The sequence below is a fragment of the Protopterus annectens genome, chromosome 10.part0 (genome assembly GCF_019279795.1).
Source record: "Protopterus annectens isolate FY-2018-M chromosome 10.part0, PAN1.0, whole genome shotgun sequence".
In the NCBI taxonomy this organism is placed as follows: domain Eukaryota; kingdom Metazoa; phylum Chordata; order Ceratodontiformes; family Protopteridae; genus Protopterus; species Protopterus annectens.
The window spans coordinates 84,093,429-84,113,808 of NC_056744.1; the positions used below are offsets into that span (position 1 = coordinate 84,093,429).

The following is a 20,380-nucleotide window of genomic DNA, read 5'->3' on the forward strand; positions in this document are numbered from 1 at the left end:
TGCTGGCATGTGGCTTTACATGTCACTTGCATCATTGTGATACAAGCTTTATTGCAGAAGGCACCAGTCAAATTAAATAATTAAAAGAACCTTTATCCCAGAAGGAAGGTACCATGTCAGCAGCTGATGTAGCAAGTTCATTGTGGCGCATATTAGGTTTCCTCACAGTTTGCAGGTATATGAAGCGGTTATAAAATATTGCTGCATTTTTGTGATGCTGTGGTCAAGATGCCCAAGAAACCAGCATTTAAAGTATTGTATTTCCTAAATGAAATTATATCCTGTGTTTTGCATCTACAGACTATTTTTATTTCATTTTAGGAAGTCCTACATCTTAAAAATAAGGAAATTGTAGTGCTAGTTCCACATGCAAACTGTTACAACATATGTTACCTGAGCTGCAGTGAATTTACATCTTTTTTTGATGGCCTAGGACATTTGCAAGCTTCTTATAAACAAGCCTGTATATAAGCATTAGAAATACTTGAGAAAGTAGAGTTATGGAAGTGCAAATCTCACTGCACTAGCTACTGTTGTGGGCCTTTCTTGTCAGATAAGTTGTTTCAGTATTACTATATAATTTAGTTGGTGTGTGCAACAATAAATATTGATGGATGAACAGACTATGCTGTGACACTTGGAGCTAGATCCTTGTACATGTGATAGTTTTCTTTAAAGATTATGCAGTTTTTGTTTCCCAAACATTTTGAGAATTTGCCCATGTTCAAAGTTTATTTGGTATAGTAATGTATTCTCTTTTCACATGCTGTACATTTTCTTCTACTGATTGCACTCATCTACTGTGGACAGTTCAGTTGTATTAACTGTGTTTTGTTAATTGCTGCGTTATTCTTCACTTGTTTATCCTGGAAGCAGGCTGTGCTCATTGTAGCACATGCAGTAATTATTGCATGGAGGCTTCATAAGCTGTGTTTTAACATGCTGTTTATATCATTTGCTTATAATATGGTGGTTTTATGGAAGTTGTATTCAGAATAAGGTGGAAGCAGAAGCTGTAGTGATTCATAAGATGATGTTAATACAAATGAAAATTGAAATTGTTTTAACAAGATGAGGTTGCTAGCATTTAATAATGTCTTTTAAAGATGCCCTTTTGTAACTTGGTAAGACCGATGATACTTGACTGACATTTTAAGGTGTTGTGACAGAAAGGAGGTATTTGCTTGTGTAGTGAGATATATAAACAAAATCAGTATTTGGAAATACTTAATGCATTACCTGGAGTCTGTGAGAATATTTTTTTGGAATATTCAAAACTGATTATTCTAAGGATTTCTTTCTTTGTATCTTTTAGGCTGTGTATCGATTTCCTAATGTGGTTTGGCGACTCGAGCTGAAACCAAACTGTAATCATTTGTATACCTTGTGTGCTTCAGATGGAATCTATTGTGTATCTCTAAACCCGGAAAAAAGGTGATGTGGTGTATGTGTTTATGTGGGGGTAGCAATGGTAAACAGTATTTTTAAATTTCTTTTTCACCTTTCCATTAGGTTGGTCACTGACACTTTGGTTTCCATATTCCAAATTAATGATTGCAGTAGTAGTGCTACTAACTTCAGATATTTTATGAAATATTGACTTGAGATAGATTCTGCTGTACAGAAATATGATGTTTCTTTTTCATTTGAATTAAGTAAAAGCAAATAAGACAAATTTATTAGAAGTAGAAGATTGTGCCTAAAAAAGACTTCAGCGATACTGAAATGTGCATGTTGATGCATTGTAATATCTCTGGCACAGCAGTGCTCCCAGTTTGAGCCTCTCTTATGTGATATTGCTTTATTAGCACACACCTTTCTTGTCTGGAAAGAGTTAACTTTTCCCTTTTTGGCTTAATAAGGATGTGCCCATTCTTTTGCTACTCAAGACGATGTTTCCCCTGAAAATTTTCTTCCCACTGCAAACGCCTGCCATGACATCATGAATGACTGGACCAGCAGTGCCTCACTGCTTAAATTCATGTATAGGCTACTGTATATCCATGCTAAATGCATCTGTAGGAGTTTCTTACTTCCTAGAAAGAAAGCTGCCAACTAGGACTTGCAGGTGGAGCATCTTACATTTACAGTTAACATATTTGATGGTGTAGGAGTGAGACTGCAATTTAAGTAAATAGCTACTTTTCAAGAAGTATATTTTACTTTTTGTATGTTATAAGATCTGTTTGTATGTAAAGTTTTTGTTTGCAAAACCTTTCAATTCTGAATAGGTAAATGGACTAAGTTTTTCAGGCATTGTTTAATTCTGATAAGCAATTGGAATTTCAGTGAATATGTTGTATCTTTCGGCTTTTCCCGGTTAGGGGTCACCACAGCGGAACTCCGGTCCGCTAATGATTGGCAGTAGATTTTTATGTACCGAGTTGCCAGCCCTGACGCACAACCTTCAACGAAGGTACGCCCATTCACGCATGTCTCCACACAGAAGACGCTTTAGCTGAGAATCGAATAGGACAATGTCTTACTGTGAGGTGACAGCACCACCACCGCAGTTAGAATTATCAACTGAATTAACTGATTAAGTTGTATGCATGTATGTATTGAATACTGGGGTTCTTGTCATGATGTTTTTTTCTTCCCTTTTTCTTTAGGTTGCAAATGCAAGTTAGATTACTTGCTTTGCTTACTAGTCATTCTAACTGATGTATTGCGTACTTGTCATTTTTATTGATATTGTCAATCATACATTAAATGCATATGTTATTTGCGGAGTGCTCTGATTTTGGATAAACTAACTTATGTTGCTGCTGTTTTGTGCACTCTCTCCACTGTACACTTTTTTATTTTCGTGCGTCTGGTCTAGCTTTCAATCAGATGTCCCTACTTAAAATAGTACTTTCATTACAAGTATTTGCATGTTCATCACTTAGTATTTGCATGTTCAACACTTAAGAAACAACCTAAGTAACTGCTTCTACTACTAAATACTTTCTTACAGAGCTGTTTCTCAGAACACCCAACACCAACTTCAGTTGCAGCTAGGGATACCCATTCTATTGAGTGGCTTTGGATCCAGACTCAAAACTTTTTCTTGCTTTCTGACTATTCAGTAGTCTCTTTCAGTCTCCCTTACCTTATCTTGTAACATTTTTAACCTTTTCTGAACTTTCCGTACTTTTTGTCTCCTTTATCTTTTTTAAAATACATTCGTATGCTGATGGTCTTTTCCCTTGTGTAACTTTCCTGTTTTTCAAAAAAAATAAAAGTAATTTCTCTTCTGCTTTTTCATTGTGTGTTTGTGTGGCCAGCTTGCTGTTTTTTTTTTGAGCAAGACATGGCTGATAATTCCAAAGCCCCTTCTGGGTTTAAGAGATGCCAGAAATGTGGGCACAAGATACCTTTTTCTGATGCACACTTGTTAGGTGTGTACTGTCTAGGCCCCCTCCATCTTCAAGAGACCAGCTCTATATCCCATTCTTTTAGCCACATAGCTTTAGTAAGAGAGAAAAAATAAATTAATTTTGAAGGGCCTTATCCCGACTGCTTTTAGTAAGGCCATATCAGGTTTATATTAGAAGAATGAAAACCCTAAACTGCAAACACTCACATGAGCGAAAATGCTGGGAATCGAAAGTGGGATTGCGGGGTTGTGTTACAGTGAGGAGTGGGGTATTTGCCCTTTCCTCACTGTAGTGCGACCTCAGAGTTAGAATATATAGTTAACGGGGGTGTGCGTGTGGGGGGCACAGCCCCCCACAATAGCAACTTCGATCACCGGCATTTTCGCTCATGTGAGCGTTCGTGGTTTAGGGTTTTCGTTCTTCTAATATGAACCCGGCCATATCTGGTTTTGAAAAAGGTAAAAGCAAAACTGATGTGTCATCTCCTTCTTCCTCCACTAAATTCTTGGAGAAACAAAGCAAAGGAGTGTGTTGGTGCTGGCTTCTCTGTCTGCACCATCTTCAAAAAAGCAAAAGTATTCAGTTCCTAAAGTTTTTTTGGAACCGACAGATGTAGTACTAAAGATACTGGTTCCTACTCCTCCTTCTTTGGAGCCGAACCTACCGGATATGACAAAATCTTTGACACCAGAGATTTCTGACGAGAAGTATCCTGACCCATTGGCACCGCTGTTATCAGTGCAGATTATTTTTACTCTGCGCCGAGTAAGCTATTGGGGGGAAGTGTTCCATGCTGACACTACCTAGAACCTCCTACTCTTTCTCGTTTGACCCCTTTTCAGATAGGCTGCCTTCACCCTTTCTGGAAAGGCCAAAATCACCATCCATTCTGTCTCTCCATTCCACCAAAAGCCTAACTGAAGATGATGTGGAGAGACTGGTGAATAAGGTACTGTGGGTGAGAGGCCTGACCGATTCCACTGTTGCTCTGGGCTGCACGATCTTAGGATATGAAGTTTCCTTTACCCCTCTGAATCTTTGTCCTCTAGCTTTAGCTGAAGCTTTAGAGCCCTTGGCTCTGAATTTTCCCAACGCTGACTGTATGGGAGCCAAGGATTTCTGGGTATTTGGACCGGATTCTCGTTTTTCGGTTCAGTCTGAATGGTAGAACTTCCAGAGCTGAGCCGCATCTGTTCTGTTGGCTCTGAGGGGGTAGAGTAAACTCGTATTTTTTTGGAGCCTTCTTTGCTCCTTGGAGCCTCTGCATGGATCAGTTTGGCTCAGACTTTGGCCTGAAGAGGTGTTTCCTTGGAGCAGGGAGTGACCACAGTTCCGAGGCAGTCTTTCTCTGTTCTGTACTCCCTTCCCTCTTTGGGGCGGGGCAGCTTTCGAGGCTATGGAGAGGGCCTTGACTGTAGCAGTTAACCAGCTGACACCTTACACTTTGGAGCCGATTCCCTTGCCTTCCTTTCTCCCAGATATTCAACCAGGTCAGCAGGTGCCAAAAACCTCAGGATTCCCAGATGGGAATTCCCCTCTTTTTCTGATACCTCCCCAAATCATCCCACTGAGGAGGTTTCTCAAAAGAAAAAGTGCTAGAGGAGGCACTTGGATTCCCTAGAGGAATCGATCACAGAAGACACTGACTTTGAAGAGGAGGGATCCCCAAGGTCACCCCCTGATGTCTCCTTTGTAGACATCCTGGAAATATAAAAATAGAGGGCTGACTGGAAGTCCCAAAATCCCTCTCTCTCGAGGAGTCAGTGCACCTGCAGGCTTTTGGCACTCGACCATCTACCTCTTGGGTGACTCCACCCCGCTGAGGAGCTCATTCATTTGCTCTCTCAGCGGCTGTGGAAGGCCCCTGATACCATAGAATCTATCGCCAGGAGACCGGACAAAATTATGTCCGCCCCTGAAGACAAACAATTTTGGGCCAAGGGGTTAGCTGTTGATTCCGTGATCGTGGCAGCAGCCACAAAAAAGGAACTGGCTGAGGAGAGTTCCTCTATCCATCCACTCAACAGAGAGTCTCAGGCGATGGATAGGTTTGGGAAGCAGGTCTGTGCTTCATTTACCTTTGTTTTAAGGTCCTTGAATTTCTTGGCATACTTCACCAGACTTCAGAGGTATCTGGTTAAGGAGTTATTGGATATGCTCGCAGGAACTGTTTCTGAGGATGTCCAAGAAAAAGTGGCTTCCCAGTTGTTTACCCTGGAGTCTGTGTCCAGTTTGTCCATGAGGCTCATTGCTCACATAGCCAAAGGGACCACAAGAGCAGCGGGTTCAGGCGTTGCCATTAGGAAACACTCCTGGATATGCCTGTGACTTTGCGGAGCCATTTAAGTCTTCATTTGTCTGTCCACTGGTTGACAGATCATCCCTGTTTGACCCAAAGGTTAGAGAAATTTTATGCAAGTATGAGAAAGATGGAAAGACCCTTTCTGCTGTGGGCATATATTTTTTTCACTCTTCAATGACCATTTTCTGGAAATTAGAGAAGCAGTGGAAAAATGTGGTTCAAAAAATCCGAAAGGCCTTTTCAAGTCACATGTGAAGGTAGTTCCCCCAGGAGTAGAGGGGGGGGGGACTTCAGTGGAAGATGTTGCCCCTGCGGCAGAGGTGGTCCACAACATCATGGTTTTGGCGACTCTCTTTCTGTGCTAAACCCTACCAACGCTCCTGAAAGGATGCCCAATTGTCTTCCTCTGGAGGCAGTTAGGGGACGCTTAGCTCTGCACCAAAATGCCTGACAACAAATAACATTGGATGCTTGGGTGCAGAGGATTATATCCATAGGTTATACAATTCCCTTTTTCTCTTACTCTTCCCATATGCAAGAAAATCCCCACATTCCACTCAGAGGGAACAAGCAGTTCTAGAAATCCAGAAACATCTAGAAAAAGTCATCCAAGAAATCCCACCAGACCAGAGAGAGCCCAGAATTTACTCAAGATTCCTCTTAGTGCCAAAGAAGACAGGGGACTGGAGTCCAATTTTGGATCTAAGTGTACTGAACAAATTGATTCACTAAACCAAATTCCAGATGGTCACGGTATAGTCCATTCTTCCTTTTTTGGAAAAAGACTATTGGATGTGCTCAATAAATCTTTATATGGTAATATGCATCCTGAAGATGAACAAACAATCCAGAAGATTCCAACGTTTCTGGCTGGGAGCCAATCACTTTCAATTCAGAGTTCTGCCCTGTGATCTCACCCCAGCCCCCAATGCTTCTGTCTGGGAGCCAGTCAATTTCAATCAGAATTCTGCCCTGTGGTTTCACCATATCCCCCGGAGTGTTCACCAAGTGTATAGTAGTAGTAGCAGCTCGGATTCTGAGTGTTTCCATATCTAGACGATTGGCTCATTACTGTTGCGACCAGGCATCAGTTGATAGAAGCAAGAGACCATGTACTCCACATTTGCTCCTACCTGGGAATATTTGTAAATTATGAAAAATCGAAATTAACCCCAACTCAGAATTTAGAATTCATAGGAGCCCTTCTAAATACTTCCATATCTTCTCTTTCTTCTGTGAGATTGCAAAAATCAGAGTTCAGATACAGAAACTAATCAGCAACAGTAAAGTAACTGCTTGCCTAGTCCTTCAAGCACTGGGCTCCATGGCTGCAGCTATAACTATAGTTCCCTTAGCAAGGTACCACATGAGGATGCTACAATGGTTACTAGCGTTCCATTGGTCAATGTTACATCAACCCATGTCAGACCTGATTTTGATCACCAATCATTGCAAAATGATTTAGCTTGGTGGATGCATTCTGAAGACATTTTCTAGGCTGTCCCTTTGTCCCATCACAACCTCTAGCCATAGTGACCACGGATGCCTCTGAGATGGGGTGGGAGGGGCATTATCCTAGCGAGATTGTCCAAGGCATTTGGTCCCCCACAGAGGCTAACTTGCATATCAATATTCTGGAATGAAGGGCAGTACTTTTAGCATTGCAAGCCTTTCAGACTGCTCTTCCTTCAGGAACAATTGTGATTCAAGTGGACAATATGTCAGTAGTTTGGTACATCAACAAACAGGGAGGAACCAAATACTGTCCCCTTTGTCGAGAAGTTCTCAAATTGTGGCAGTGGGTGATCTATTCCAACCACTTTCTGATAGCAGTGCACATTCCAGGAAGTTCAGTGTGATAGCGAACAAACTAAGCAGTTGTATTCTCTTACCTCATGAGTGGTCTCTCAGTCCAAAAGTGACAGGATTGTCTGACAGTGGGGCCAGCCTTGTTTGCCTCTTCCCTAAACAAGTACAGCAACTACTTTGCCCAAGACCCCTCCCCCCTCCGGAGAGTCATAAAGAGATGCTGTTCTTTTTGGCCCCCTGGACTGCTGTATGCCTTTCTCTCAATTTCTCTAATCCTGAAAGTTTTACAGAAAGCAGTCAGTTTGAAGAGCAAAATAATCCTCATTACACCTTATTGGCATTGACAGATATGGTTCTTCTTTCTTTGGTCTTATCTGATTCAACAACCTTGGATTCTGGACTCAGCTCCAGACCTCTTATCTCATCCAGAGGGATTAATCCATCTGAACATTGTAAACCTCAAGCTGAAAGCTTAGAATCTCCAGTTCTGATAATAGCGAGGCATTCCTCTCTCTCCTCCCTGGTACATCCATCTACTGTTAGCCTCTCATAAGCCAGGTACCCATAAACTCTATGCTAGTTAATGGAATATGTTTACCTTTTGTGCTTGTGACAACAATATTGATCCACTTTCAGCACCCATTGATAAAATCCTAAAATTTTTAGCTACACTTTTCAAGGCAGGTGCTTCCCATTCTATCATCCAAGTTCAATTAGCAACTATTTCTAACTCCCATAATGATTTTAAAGACTCCTCCCTGGCTTTTCATAAACTTTGCAAAGCTTTCTTAAAAGGAACACTCTTGCTAAAACCACCTTACAAAGATCCTACTCCACCTTGGGATCTGAACTTAGTGTTAGAAACCATTGTTCAGTTTCCCTTTGAACCGTAAGCTGAATGTGGTTTAAAGTTTTCATCCTGGAAAACTATATTCTTAGTAGAAAGAACTTCTGCCAGAAGGATTTCAGAAATGCAAGCATTATCATGTAGACCTCTTTATATGATTTTCCACAAAGATAGTGTTACTAAGAGCCAATCTTTCCTTTTTGCCTAAGGTAGTGTCAGAGCCCGTTATCAATCAGATTATTAATTTACCAATATTTTTTCCTAATTTTTGCTAACAAAGGTGAATACTGCTTATATTTATTAGATGTTCACACACAGTTGTGCTTCAATTTACATATACCTGAGAATATAAGACAATCTGACCAACTACTTGTTTCATTTTCACCTACAAGACTTGGCCAACCAGTGAGCAGAGTGACACTAGCCAGATGGCTCAAAGACTGCAGTCCTTTTATCTATAATAAAAAGAAAATTAGTTTGCCTAGGCCTTTAAAGGCTCATTCTACAACAGCAGTAGCTACTTTTTTGGGTTTTCAGTCTAGAGCTTCTATGGATGACATTTGTGCAGCAGCAACTTGGGCTACTCCTCTTACCTTTAGTACTCATTACAAATTGGATTTGGTCTCCAGGGAAAGAGTGTCATTTGGTTCTGTGGTGCTCAGAAATATCCTTCCTTAAGTTCATCCAAGTCCTAAGGTAGCTGGGTACTCTGTCCCATATTTCGAGGATAATATGAAAATTGACAACATCAGATAAAGTTATGTACTTACCGCAAAGTTCATCTGTGTTGTCCATTTTCATTTATCCTCAACTCCCCACCCTCTTTCCCCCTGCCCTTAAGTTTTTTATGGCTCGGATAATGGACATATGCCACTTTTGTTATTAGTATTATTATATGTTTCTAGATATGGACTGTATGAAAGTTTTTGGTTTATATCACTCTGTCTTTCTGCAAACTCAGTCTGAGGTAATGGGAAAGGAGCATTGTGGGTAATGGTTAGGCTTGAGAGTTTTTGGCTTCCATGAGCTGTAGTAATGGCCGAGTCTGTTCCGATGCTTGGAACCGAATCCATATGTTGAGGATAAATGAAAATGAACGACACGGATGGAACGTTATGGTGAGTACATAAATAATTTTTGTCTTGCCCTGGTTAAAAATTGTAATCTAACATGTCAGTTCAAGAGTGTTAGTGCTTAGCCTTAATTGGCCCCTCCCCCAAGTATACTTTTCTCTGACATTTCACAACTAAAAAAATGTTCCTCAGCAACCCTACAGTTTTCTGAATGAACTGATAACTCCTTGATTAAACCACTCTTAAAATAATTTGTTTACCATTATATTTCATTCTGTACTTTAACTTTATAGTTTCTCTGTTTTGAGAAAGCAGTACTTTTCCTTACCCAGATATACCCACATGAATGAGTCTCTTCAGCACATGTGCAGACTGACTAACTTCTGCTAAGGCAGAGTTGTTACCTGCACCAAAGTCACAGGACACCACCTTACTGTAGAGCTCTAGCAGCCAATATAAATCACCTGCATAATCTCTACTAACCATACACCCCTGCCTCCACCACCCTGTCTGCTAGACCATCCTAAAACTAGTCCACAACCTCACGTTTACAGCATCTAAACTCCTTTGCACCCATCCTTGACCTCTACACTCCCCTCCTGTTCAATATACCTCCACCCCGGCATAATAAACTATAAAACTACCTCTACACTCCTTTCCTACACACTTCACATCACCGTACCGACTCACAGTGTAATACATCACCATGCTTTTTATGCCTTTACTACTCATACCATCGCTCACAACTCATGCAGCACTTACTCAATGCTCAAAACCACCCTAACTCTCTCTCTTCCACCTCACCTCTAACAAAAATCTTGGCACTCCACTTCTAAATTACTTCCTAAAGCAAAATACATTATTTCATCTACTAAATAATTCCCTACTTTGAGGAGAGGGATATCTGATAAACAATACTACAGAATCTCATTAAACATGCCTAATTTCTGCCGAGCTTAAACCTCAGTTTCCACAATCTCTCTCTCTCTCTCAAGTCTCTATAAATTTACTTTTACTTTTTATTCTCTGTCTAAAAAAGTAACATTAATCTGATTCAAGGCCCTAGCTTCACAAACAATCTTGCCCATCATTCTGCTGCACACACATAACTAGCTGTGCCCTCGGCAGTGCACAATATATCAAAAAAAAAACTTTATTAAGTGAGTGCATTTCTCCCCTGCCAAAACCCAGAAATAGTGGCAATCACTGAATCGTGGCTTAAAAATGACAAACCAAACTCCCAGCAAATGCTTCTATCCTACAACTTCTCACATGACACTAGACTTGGTCCTAAGCCCTGGGGGGTGTACTGATACTCCACAAGTGTTACTTTAGCCCTACAATAATAGCAGAAACCAGTGCTTCCACAGACACTGATGTGGATCGGATTTTCCTAAAATTCGCCTCCACCAAAAAAAACACTCTTCCTATTAGCCTCTGTATACCTCCATTTACAAATTCAGATCTATCTCAAATTGCACAAAATGCAATCTCTTTATTCAAGCAGACTTCAACTTCAGTTTTCTTTGGCTGTTGCTGATAACATGACAGAATTTCTAGCCAATTGAAACCTGATCTAACTAGCACCTAAGCCTACATGACCTAACACGCACTTGTCCATTTACGTCGTAGTAGACTTTGCCATCACAAGTAATCTCCAGTCTGTCTGCAACCTTACCATCCACGTCTCAAATTTCAGTGATCACTGCCCCATAACTTTTACTATCCACACCCAACTCCTAAAACCTGCCCTCAGGCTCATTTCATTTAAACCACAATCCAGTAACAGCACTGACAGCCTAAAACACCATTTATCAAGACTTGACTGAACTTCACTCCTCAACTTTTAAGACCCAAACAAAGCGGCATCCTATTTAATCCAAACCTTCCTCACCCTTCAAGAGAAATGCTCTCCTTCAGTCGCACAATTGTTTAACCCACTAAAATTAAAAACAACACCAACAATTGAGAGGTCTAAGTAAAAACAAGTCTCTACCTGTCATTCTTACTTCATCACACTTTGAAATCTCACCAAACAAGGTATCCACAGGCATAAAAATGCTTATTACAAGTTAGGCAGCATTCCCTCTTGGGGAAAAAAAAAACATTTCTGACGTAACCCTCACATAGGATGCAAGGCGCAAGAAAACACTCCTTGCATAGTGCAAAACTGCATCAATTCCAGTCTCATAATTGCAGACCTTCTTCATCAAGTCAGCAATCTACCAAAAGTCTCCACCCCCTCACACACTTTCTTACCTTTACTCTTCCTCCCTCCACTTAAACACATGAGATGCAAAACTATAGAAAATCTGCTGGATCAAATTCTCACTGACTCTTCACATGGTTCAGACAGCATGTACTCTTTTAGATTCATAGGTGTATACTAGCTAATGACTACTAGGGCTCTTAATGACTCACTAACTTGATTTATATTTGATTTATAGGGGGTGCCTCTGTCCATTAGAGACATAGGAGCCAGACCATGGGTGAATTCCTGAGTACCCATCCAATGGTCCAAGTTCTTGGTTCATCTATCTATCCATCTATCTATCTGTCTGTCTGTCTGTCTCTCTATCTGTCTGTCTCTGTCTCTCTATCTATCTGTCTGTCTCTCTGTCTCTCTATCTATCTGTCTGTCTCTCTATTTGTGCAAAGACTGGCTAATCAGTTCTCTTGCTTATAAATATAACTTCTAACAAGTAGCATCATGCTCAGCATCAAGAAGTAAACCATTCTAGGGGTTATTAGTAACATCTCTTCTAAATATGCTGTTATGCATCAACTGGAATGTCCGTAGAGATACCTTATTAAAAGGATTCAAGGCCTAAACAACATGTCCTACATGAACTGACTCAAAGCCCTGTCACTATACTCAGAATCCTACAGACTATTAAGAGGTGACTTGTGGCTGGCATACAGGGCATCTTCCAACCCAGTACTGATGGATTTACTGCACATCTGCAAGTCAAATGGCATCAGAAGTACTCAGTCTAGGGATCTAAACCTTTTCTGCAACGTCAACAGAACAGTTTGGAGGGGCAGGTATATCATGCAGAGGAAATGGCTGCTCTGGATCTAACTTCACAGTCACATATAACAAAGTTCATCCTTGTCCATATTCTAGTGCAACTTAGATCTATGGATGGGAAACCGAACAGGACTGTCCCTGTACTACTGATGTACACGGGCAGCTCCTAAATGATTTATCTCATGAATGTGTCCTTCAAATTGTCTATGGTATGATCCCATTTATTCTCTTTAGAGGTAATTTATTTATTTTTATTTTATTTTACATTTGTTGACCAGGATAGTCTGACTGGATGCATGTCCATTTTCAGCGGAGGTCCGGGGAGAAAGGGTAAGCAGATACAGCATTACATAATACCAGCATTACATATTACAAACAGACTATTTACAGGGATTACATAAGTAAGCAAGTTAAACAAGTTCCACAGGTTACAGTTAATCCTGAGCACAAGTCAGGATTAAATTAAATTACACAGTAAACTGGTTAACAGATTTTTACACATTCTAGAGAGAGTTAGCCAGGCTTGATACATTGACATAGCCAGTCAAGTGACAAATGTTGTTTGAGTCTAGTTTTAAATTGACCTAAGGTGGAAGGTAAGGTTATAGCTGGAAGAGAGTTCCAGGATCTACTTACAGAGTTTGCAAAGAGAGAATCACCGGCTGTGTTATTAATTTTGCTAGTCTGAATTAGTAGTTTGTTAGAGGATCGAAGCGGTCTAGGATTGTTATAGGGGGTGATAATATTTTTAAGTGCAGGGATATTGTCCGGATTATAGGGGATTTTGTAGGCCATAATCAGTTGGTTATACTGGATTAGGCTGGGTAGTTCAAGCAACCCAAGCTGATTTAGATTGATGCAATGATGTGTCCTAAAAGGCAGCCCAGTGGCAAACCTGGCAATGTGGTTATAACAAATTGAGTTTTTGTTAAGGACAGTCTTGTTTAAATTCGAGAGTAGAGGGGATGCATACAGAAGGGTTGAAAGAAGGTGAGAGCAAGCTATGGCAATTTTAGCTGGAGGGGTTAGGAAGGCTTTTATTCTGTAAAGTGACCCTAGTTTTTTATTGATGGTTTTGATAGTTTGGTTAACATGTAGGTCAAATTTTAGATTATTGTCTATGATGACACCTAATAGTTTTGTAGATGGGTCAGGGGAGATTATTGTGCCATCATTTGATTTTTATGGTAAAGGTGAAAGCGGTAGACCTACGTGTTGGTGAAAATAACAGCATTTTAGTTTTTTTGGGATTTAGGATCAGACTATGTACAGAAAGCCAGTTTTCTCTGCTATTAAAGGTGGTCTGCATAGCTGACCATAACTCTACTGGAGATGTGGCTGAGCAAATCAGAGTAGAGTCATCAGCATATTGGATACAGCTGACTTTTGGGATGACAGTATAAAGGTCGTTAATGAAGATGGAGAACAGCAAGGGCCCTAGTACAGAGCCTTGTGGTACTCCAAGGGTGTTAGGTAGAAGGTTAGAGAGTTTGTTCTGCCAGAGGACAGCCTGCTGTCGACCATTCAGGTAGGATTGAAACCATTGGAGGGCTCCATTATCTAGACAGAATGTTTTCAGGGTGTGGATTAAAAGTTGGTGATCAACCATATCAAATGCCTTGGAAAGATCCAGAAAGAGGGCTGAGGATATATAATTATTGTTGCGATTATGGTTTATGGTGTTAGTAAAGGCTAGGAGGGCTGAAGTAGTGCTGTGATGAGGACGGAAGCCATGCTGAGCGTCTGCCATAAGGCGATTTTGGATTAGGTGGTGCGTGAGTTGTCTGTGAATACATTTTTCCATAATCTTTGCAAGTGGAGAGAGTATAGCTATTGGCCTATAATTGGAGAATTCAGTAGAGCTGCCTCCTTTGTGAAGTGGGATTACATAGGATATTTTCCAGATGGTGGGAATTTTAGCTTCTACTATGGTTTGATTGATTAGTATTGAGATGGGGTAAGCAATAGCATCAGCTGATTTTTGTAGGTACTCTGCAGGGAGTTGATGAGCAGAAAGTGTAGTGGGTTTTAATTTTTTGATCAAGGTACGGATCAGTGAAGTGGCGACTGGTTGGAAGCTGAACGCGAGTAGGTTTCTAGGGGTGTTACTTTCAGGACCAGGGGAGCTAGGAGGTAGTTGGCTAGCTAGGAATTGAATTGTCTCAGTAAAGAATTGGTTAAAACTATCAGAAACATCTTCAGGGGTTTTATCAATAGTAGTAGCAGGGATTGGGGTTGAAGTTTGCCCAGGATGTAGTAGATTATTTAAACCTGCCCAAAACTTCTGAGGGTTATTTTGATTTACTGTCTGTAAATTACAGTAGTATTGTTTTTTTGTCTTGTAAAATTGATTTTTTGGTTTCGTTCCTGGATTTGCCTGTATTTAATGTGATCTTGAGGGTCTTTAGAAGAACGCCATAAAGCCCATGCTTTGTTTCTAAGGGTAATTTTGTGTTTAGACTCTATAGAAAGCCATGGTGCAGTTTTTGCCTTGGTTCTCTTTGAACGAACAGGTGCATGCAAATCAAGGATCTCAAGGAATTTATTGTTAAAGTATGCTACTGCTTCCTCTAAGGGGAGGTGTTTTAGAATAGACCAATTACATGAGTTTAGTTCTTGTTGGAATTTGGCAGGGTCAAAGTTTGTATTGTTTCTAACCTTTCTGAGTAAGGGTTGATGGGAATTAATGGTTTTGTGCTTAATTACATATGTGAGAAGGTGATCGCTTAGGCCATTAAGGAGGGTACCAGAGGTGTACAGTTGGGGGTGACTGTTTGAGTACCCAGTCAAGTATACTTTTTTTTTGGTTGGGTTTACCTATCCTGGTAGGGGTGGATATGATTTGTGTAAATGCATGCAGGTTAATATGGGTAGTTGGGGATTCTGAGGAATGGGTGCCCCAGTCTGTGTTAAAGTCTCCAAGTAGTAGGATTTCTTGCGGGTAGTGACATGATAGCCAGTGCAGGATATCTTCAAATGTAGATATATTGTTACCTGGGGGAATGTACATACAGATGATATTAATGCATTTATTTTTATTAAGTTGCAATTTGATGGCAAGAATCTGAGTTATTAATCTGAGGAGGTTGTATTACGTCTATGGTGACATTTAACTCAGATTTATAGAGTACAGCTACCCCCCCCTTCCTCGAAGCATGATCCAGCCTGTGTATGTTGTACCCAGGTGGTAACACTTCATTGTCTTTAGTGTTAGGTTTTAACCAGGTTTCAGATAAACAGAGAATCTCAGGGGAGTGGACATCCAGAAGTGCATAATATATAATATAATATAATTATCAACCCAAGGATGGGTAAAGTCAATCTATAACAAAATATTTATTTATTTATTTTACATTTGTTGACCGGGCTAGTCTAACTGGATACATGTCCATTTTCAGCAGAGGCCCAGGGAAATAAGCTCCACTTGAAAAGATTAACAAAAAGATTAACATAAAATGGTTAACATATAAATGCATGTACAAAAATTATTAGCAGATTATAACATAACATTTCAATTGTTGAATACAAAACTTATTACAGAACATTTATTTGCTAGAAACACTATTCTCAAGGAAACTTTTTTTTTTTTTGGATAGAGTAAGGAACAGATATGGACTAGTCCATGAAAGTAAAAGTAATGGTTGAGAAATACTGGGTCAGCAGTGATGATGATAGCAATGCCATTTTTGATTAGTCTGGGTTTGTACAGGGGCAAATAGGATAGGTTATTTCAAGCACAAAAAGGGAAATTGGCTAGGTTTAAAATGGCTTGCAGTGGCAGGTTGCCTAGTACTTGCCTAGTATTTTAGCAAAAATAATCAGTAATCCACACTCAGTTGACCAACCATATCCACCGCTATTACCTTCTCTCAAAAAAACAACATTGTTCTTGGCGGGGGGGGTTCACATTACCATGACAGCTCTCTAGAATCCTGCGCAACAAAGGTAGAATGCTTTTGCTAATAACTAATCTCTCAGTGTTGCTAGATAAGATAATAGAAACTGGTATTAGTGAAGACTTCTTACCATGGTGTACAGACTTCCGTTCTAACATACCCTTTAAATTGAGATTAGTAGCCTCCTTTTCTAATACTGTGCCATGTCTTAAAGGTATCCTCAAAGGATCAGTCCTTGTACTTTTTCTCCATATTAATTGAGTCCCATACGACATCCCACACATCCTAGTCATATGCAGATGATATGTTCATCTTCAGAGCCAACCAGTCACACCATGTGAAAATACACTCCACTCCAAAATTACCTGTATTCACTCAACCAATGGCTTTTGCAACACAAACTCTTATTAAACCACTATAAAACAACTATTCAGCACATGTCAAGGACTAGCCAAAGCTCTTACGATACAGCAAAGATATAAATAACTCCTCCCCCATAGGGCTGTCTATTTAATCGTTCACACTCGCTAAAAGAAAAAAAAACACTGAAAACATGAGAGAAGAGTGAATTTTGAAACTTACTCTTCTCCTTATAACTTTTATGCGGGGGTGGGGAAGCCCCTCTCTGCACACCACACCCCCAAACTTATATATACCAACTCTGAGATTGCCATACCTTGGAGAAAAGGGAATATTTTGAGAAACTGCATCTCGGATAGTATATGTAAGTCTGTTGTTTTCGCCATTCAGTCTCTGCATTTTGGGACTTGTTATAGCGGGACTTGACATTTAAAATGGTTACCCCCCCCCCAAAAAGAAGCAGCCACCTCATTCATATACCTGGAAATGTTGCTTAACTTAACTCATGATTTCTGAACCACATTTAAAAAATATACAAAAGAATTAACTGTCTACTTTCCTGGGCCAAAAACTGTGCACCTATTTGACAATCTTAGCAAGAGCAGCCATAGGCAGAGAAAATCTGATGGCCAAGCTAGGGTATGGATTGGCCATCACTGCCATAGCATCATAGAAAAGTACAACCATCCTGCAAACTTCCTCCAACAAAAATATGCCATCAGGAACACTATTGTACAACTCCCTCTAAGCCATGGCTGCCTATCAAAGATCTGATCTCTTATGGCCTTCCAGTTCTATAAAACCCTTACTTCTGACTCATTCTCACCTCTAGCATACAGACAGTTTCCTAAAACTTCAAGAAATAATCTAATACATCTCTCATAATCAAGCCCTAATCTGGCCAAACCTGCAACTAAACTAAACTGCAACAATCATACTTTCTCCAGACTAACCCAGAAACTCCGGGAATTGCTACTGTCCTTTCTGGGATAACCCCCCTCCCAAATACAGAGTTTAGAACTGAATTTAATAAATACAGAGCTTTGTACTAGTGCCAGCAATATTATCGCATCAATTAAATTTCATTACCTTTCCTGTCACTATTCACTCATTTTACTTTTATTTATATTGACAAATCTGCTAAAATTACTCAGTCCTTAATCTCCTGTACCCCATTATCTTATTTTTCCTCACTCGCCTGTTTTACTTTCCTGCTAGCTTAATTAATCAGTTTGAAGTAACAACCTCAAACTGAATCCAAAGTGACAGCTTATGTATTACTTACTGCAGTCTATCTTGTTTGTAGCTTGTCTTTCATTTTGTCATTTGTGAAGTTTGTACTGTGAACATGTATGGATGTATGATTTTTATATATAATCCATATATTATATGCATTTCTGTATTACACTGTTTTTAATTTAATGTCTTCTTTACGTTGTGATGTGCACAATTGTCTGTGTAGTGCACTAGTTTGGTAAACAAATGAAAAAAAAATGTTTTCTCTTACCCAAATGCTTTGCAGATGCATGTAAATTATGTTCCAGTACCTACCATTACATCATTTTGTATGTACAGTTGTAGTGAGAACCTGAATAAGCAATGAAATTAAAAAAAAAAAAAATACTGCACAATATAATTTTTATCTTTTGCAGAATTATTTGCAACTTTGATATGAGCAGTACAACTGGGAATTCAGTTAATCATTAAAGATGCTTCAGAAAGTGATGAATACACTTTAAAGAAATATATGTTCTTATTTAATGTAGTGCCTGTTTTGGTAACTTGTTTAGTGCTGTATTTCTTTTTGCTGTATAATTTTATTGTGTTTTAATTTTTGATGTCAGGACACAGAGTGTGCGCTCTGCACTTGTTTAGACACGGAGCATGCAGTACTGTGTACCTTGACAGTAAGTACCCAGCTTTTGTGTGCTGCTTGTTCTGATACATGTGTACAGTGCTGCTGTACTGTGCATCTGCAGCACCCCTACCCCATCATCATGTTCATCATGTGACAGCAGCCAGTACACTCCTACAATAAATTGAAATCTGAGCAGCTCACTATGGCATTCATTCCACAAAGTGACACACTGTATGACGCCTGGCAACTCAGTAATTCTGAACTTGAATCACATGGCTGCCAGTGAAGCACATGAGACTTCCTCTTTACCTAGCTTGGCTTCCTTTCTTTTTAATTTATCTTTTTTCTGCATTTCCTGTTTCTTTTGTTTTTAGTCCAATATTTTTTGTATTTTTCTAATTATGATTTTGCATAACTGGAAATATTCGTTTCAATTGATCTGACATTTTTTCATGATATGAAATGTTATATTTTCCAGTCAGGCAGAAGAGTTAAGTTAAATGTATTAGCTCAGTATTTGCAAAAGAATAGGGCACTAACTGGGCAAAATGGGCATCATTTTTGTGTTTACACAAAGTAAACATGTAATGCATTTTAGGCAAATATTTATTGAGGGTGGACTTGAACCTTAGTCATAATGTAGTTGGGGATATATTAACAAGCACTTTTGGATAATTTCATTTAGGAAGTCTGCAGTATATCATACATATGTTTGTGCCTAATCGAGCATGTGTTAATTTAAATATATGTTTTGTGTTGCATACACATTTTGTAATGCTACATTTACAACAGGATAAAATGAACCTCTAACATTGACTTGAAAGTATGCTGTAGATTTAATGTTCTGCTGAAAATAGTCTATACATGCTATTATGTTTAACTAGAATATTATACCTCCTACTTAACTTATATTTTTATCATTTAGGAAGCCTGGTGAAAAAAAATGATTTTAAAACCACAATTAGATGACAGTGTAAAGCAAGTGGACCAGAAATAACATTTGTTGCATTAAGACTTCAGTTTGCTATTTGGAAAATGTCGCTAGTGTATAAACAGCATATGGGGAAGCATTCAGTCACTCATGTTTTAGTCACAAGTACAGAGACATAAAAGAATGATATAAAATAAATGTTATATAAAAAATATAAGGCTGCATGCCTTAACAGCCACATATGAAAGGGTGCTTGTACAGCACAATAAACAAAAAGTGCTATATCTGTAATGCCAAACAAGTAGTTAAGCTGTTTAGTGGGCATGCTCGTAAAAGCAGAGTATCTCTGTAGTCCTATAAAGTGCAAAGCAGTAGCTTACTTGTAGGATTGGTAATGGTAGTCTGGCTAAAATATCCCTCACAGGTAGCGTTACTCAGGATTATTGATTGTCCTTACTTGCTGTTAATGTAGCCATTACTGATTAAATATAGCTGCCTGCATTTATCTGCGACTATATGGCTTTGTTGTGGAGGGAACAAGGTGTCATTTTACTGTAATTCTATGACTTACAGAAATTAAATATTTTTCTGTTTGATTTGTTTTCCCTTTTCTTTTCTTTTAGTATCCATTGTGCTATTTTTTTTCCTGGCACGCTACTGACCTACAGTAGTATTTGTACTGCAGTTGGCAGATGATTGCAGTACTCAGATCTGTTTTCCTTTGTGAAGATTTGTTTCCCTGGGAAGACTATAACGTATGTCGGAGAGATTGTGGCTAGGCATTTTTAAATAACTGGTTACTTCTTTCATATTTTCTTTGTTTCCTTACTTGATTGCAGCTAGCTCAGAGACAAAGTCTAATCAGTATGGTCTACATCTACCAGTTTCCATTACTTTGAAAATGATGCATT

The 20,380-nt window shown here is 39.4% G+C and overlaps 1 protein-coding gene across 8 annotated transcripts in view; it reads left to right on the forward strand.

Moving 5' to 3' along the window:
* The window catches only part of FAAP100 (FA core complex associated protein 100), a 474,918-nt gene that overhangs the window by 19,282 nt on the left and 435,256 nt on the right, over window positions 1–20,380 (forward strand). For all 8 annotated transcript variants that reach the window (XM_044085052.1, XM_044085047.1, XM_044085051.1 and 5 more), the window contains one exon: window positions 1,316–1,434. In XM_044085052.1, the coding sequence (XP_043940987.1) occupies window positions 1,316–1,434 (119 nt within the window). The remainder of the gene's footprint in view (window positions 1–1,315; window positions 1,435–20,380) is intronic.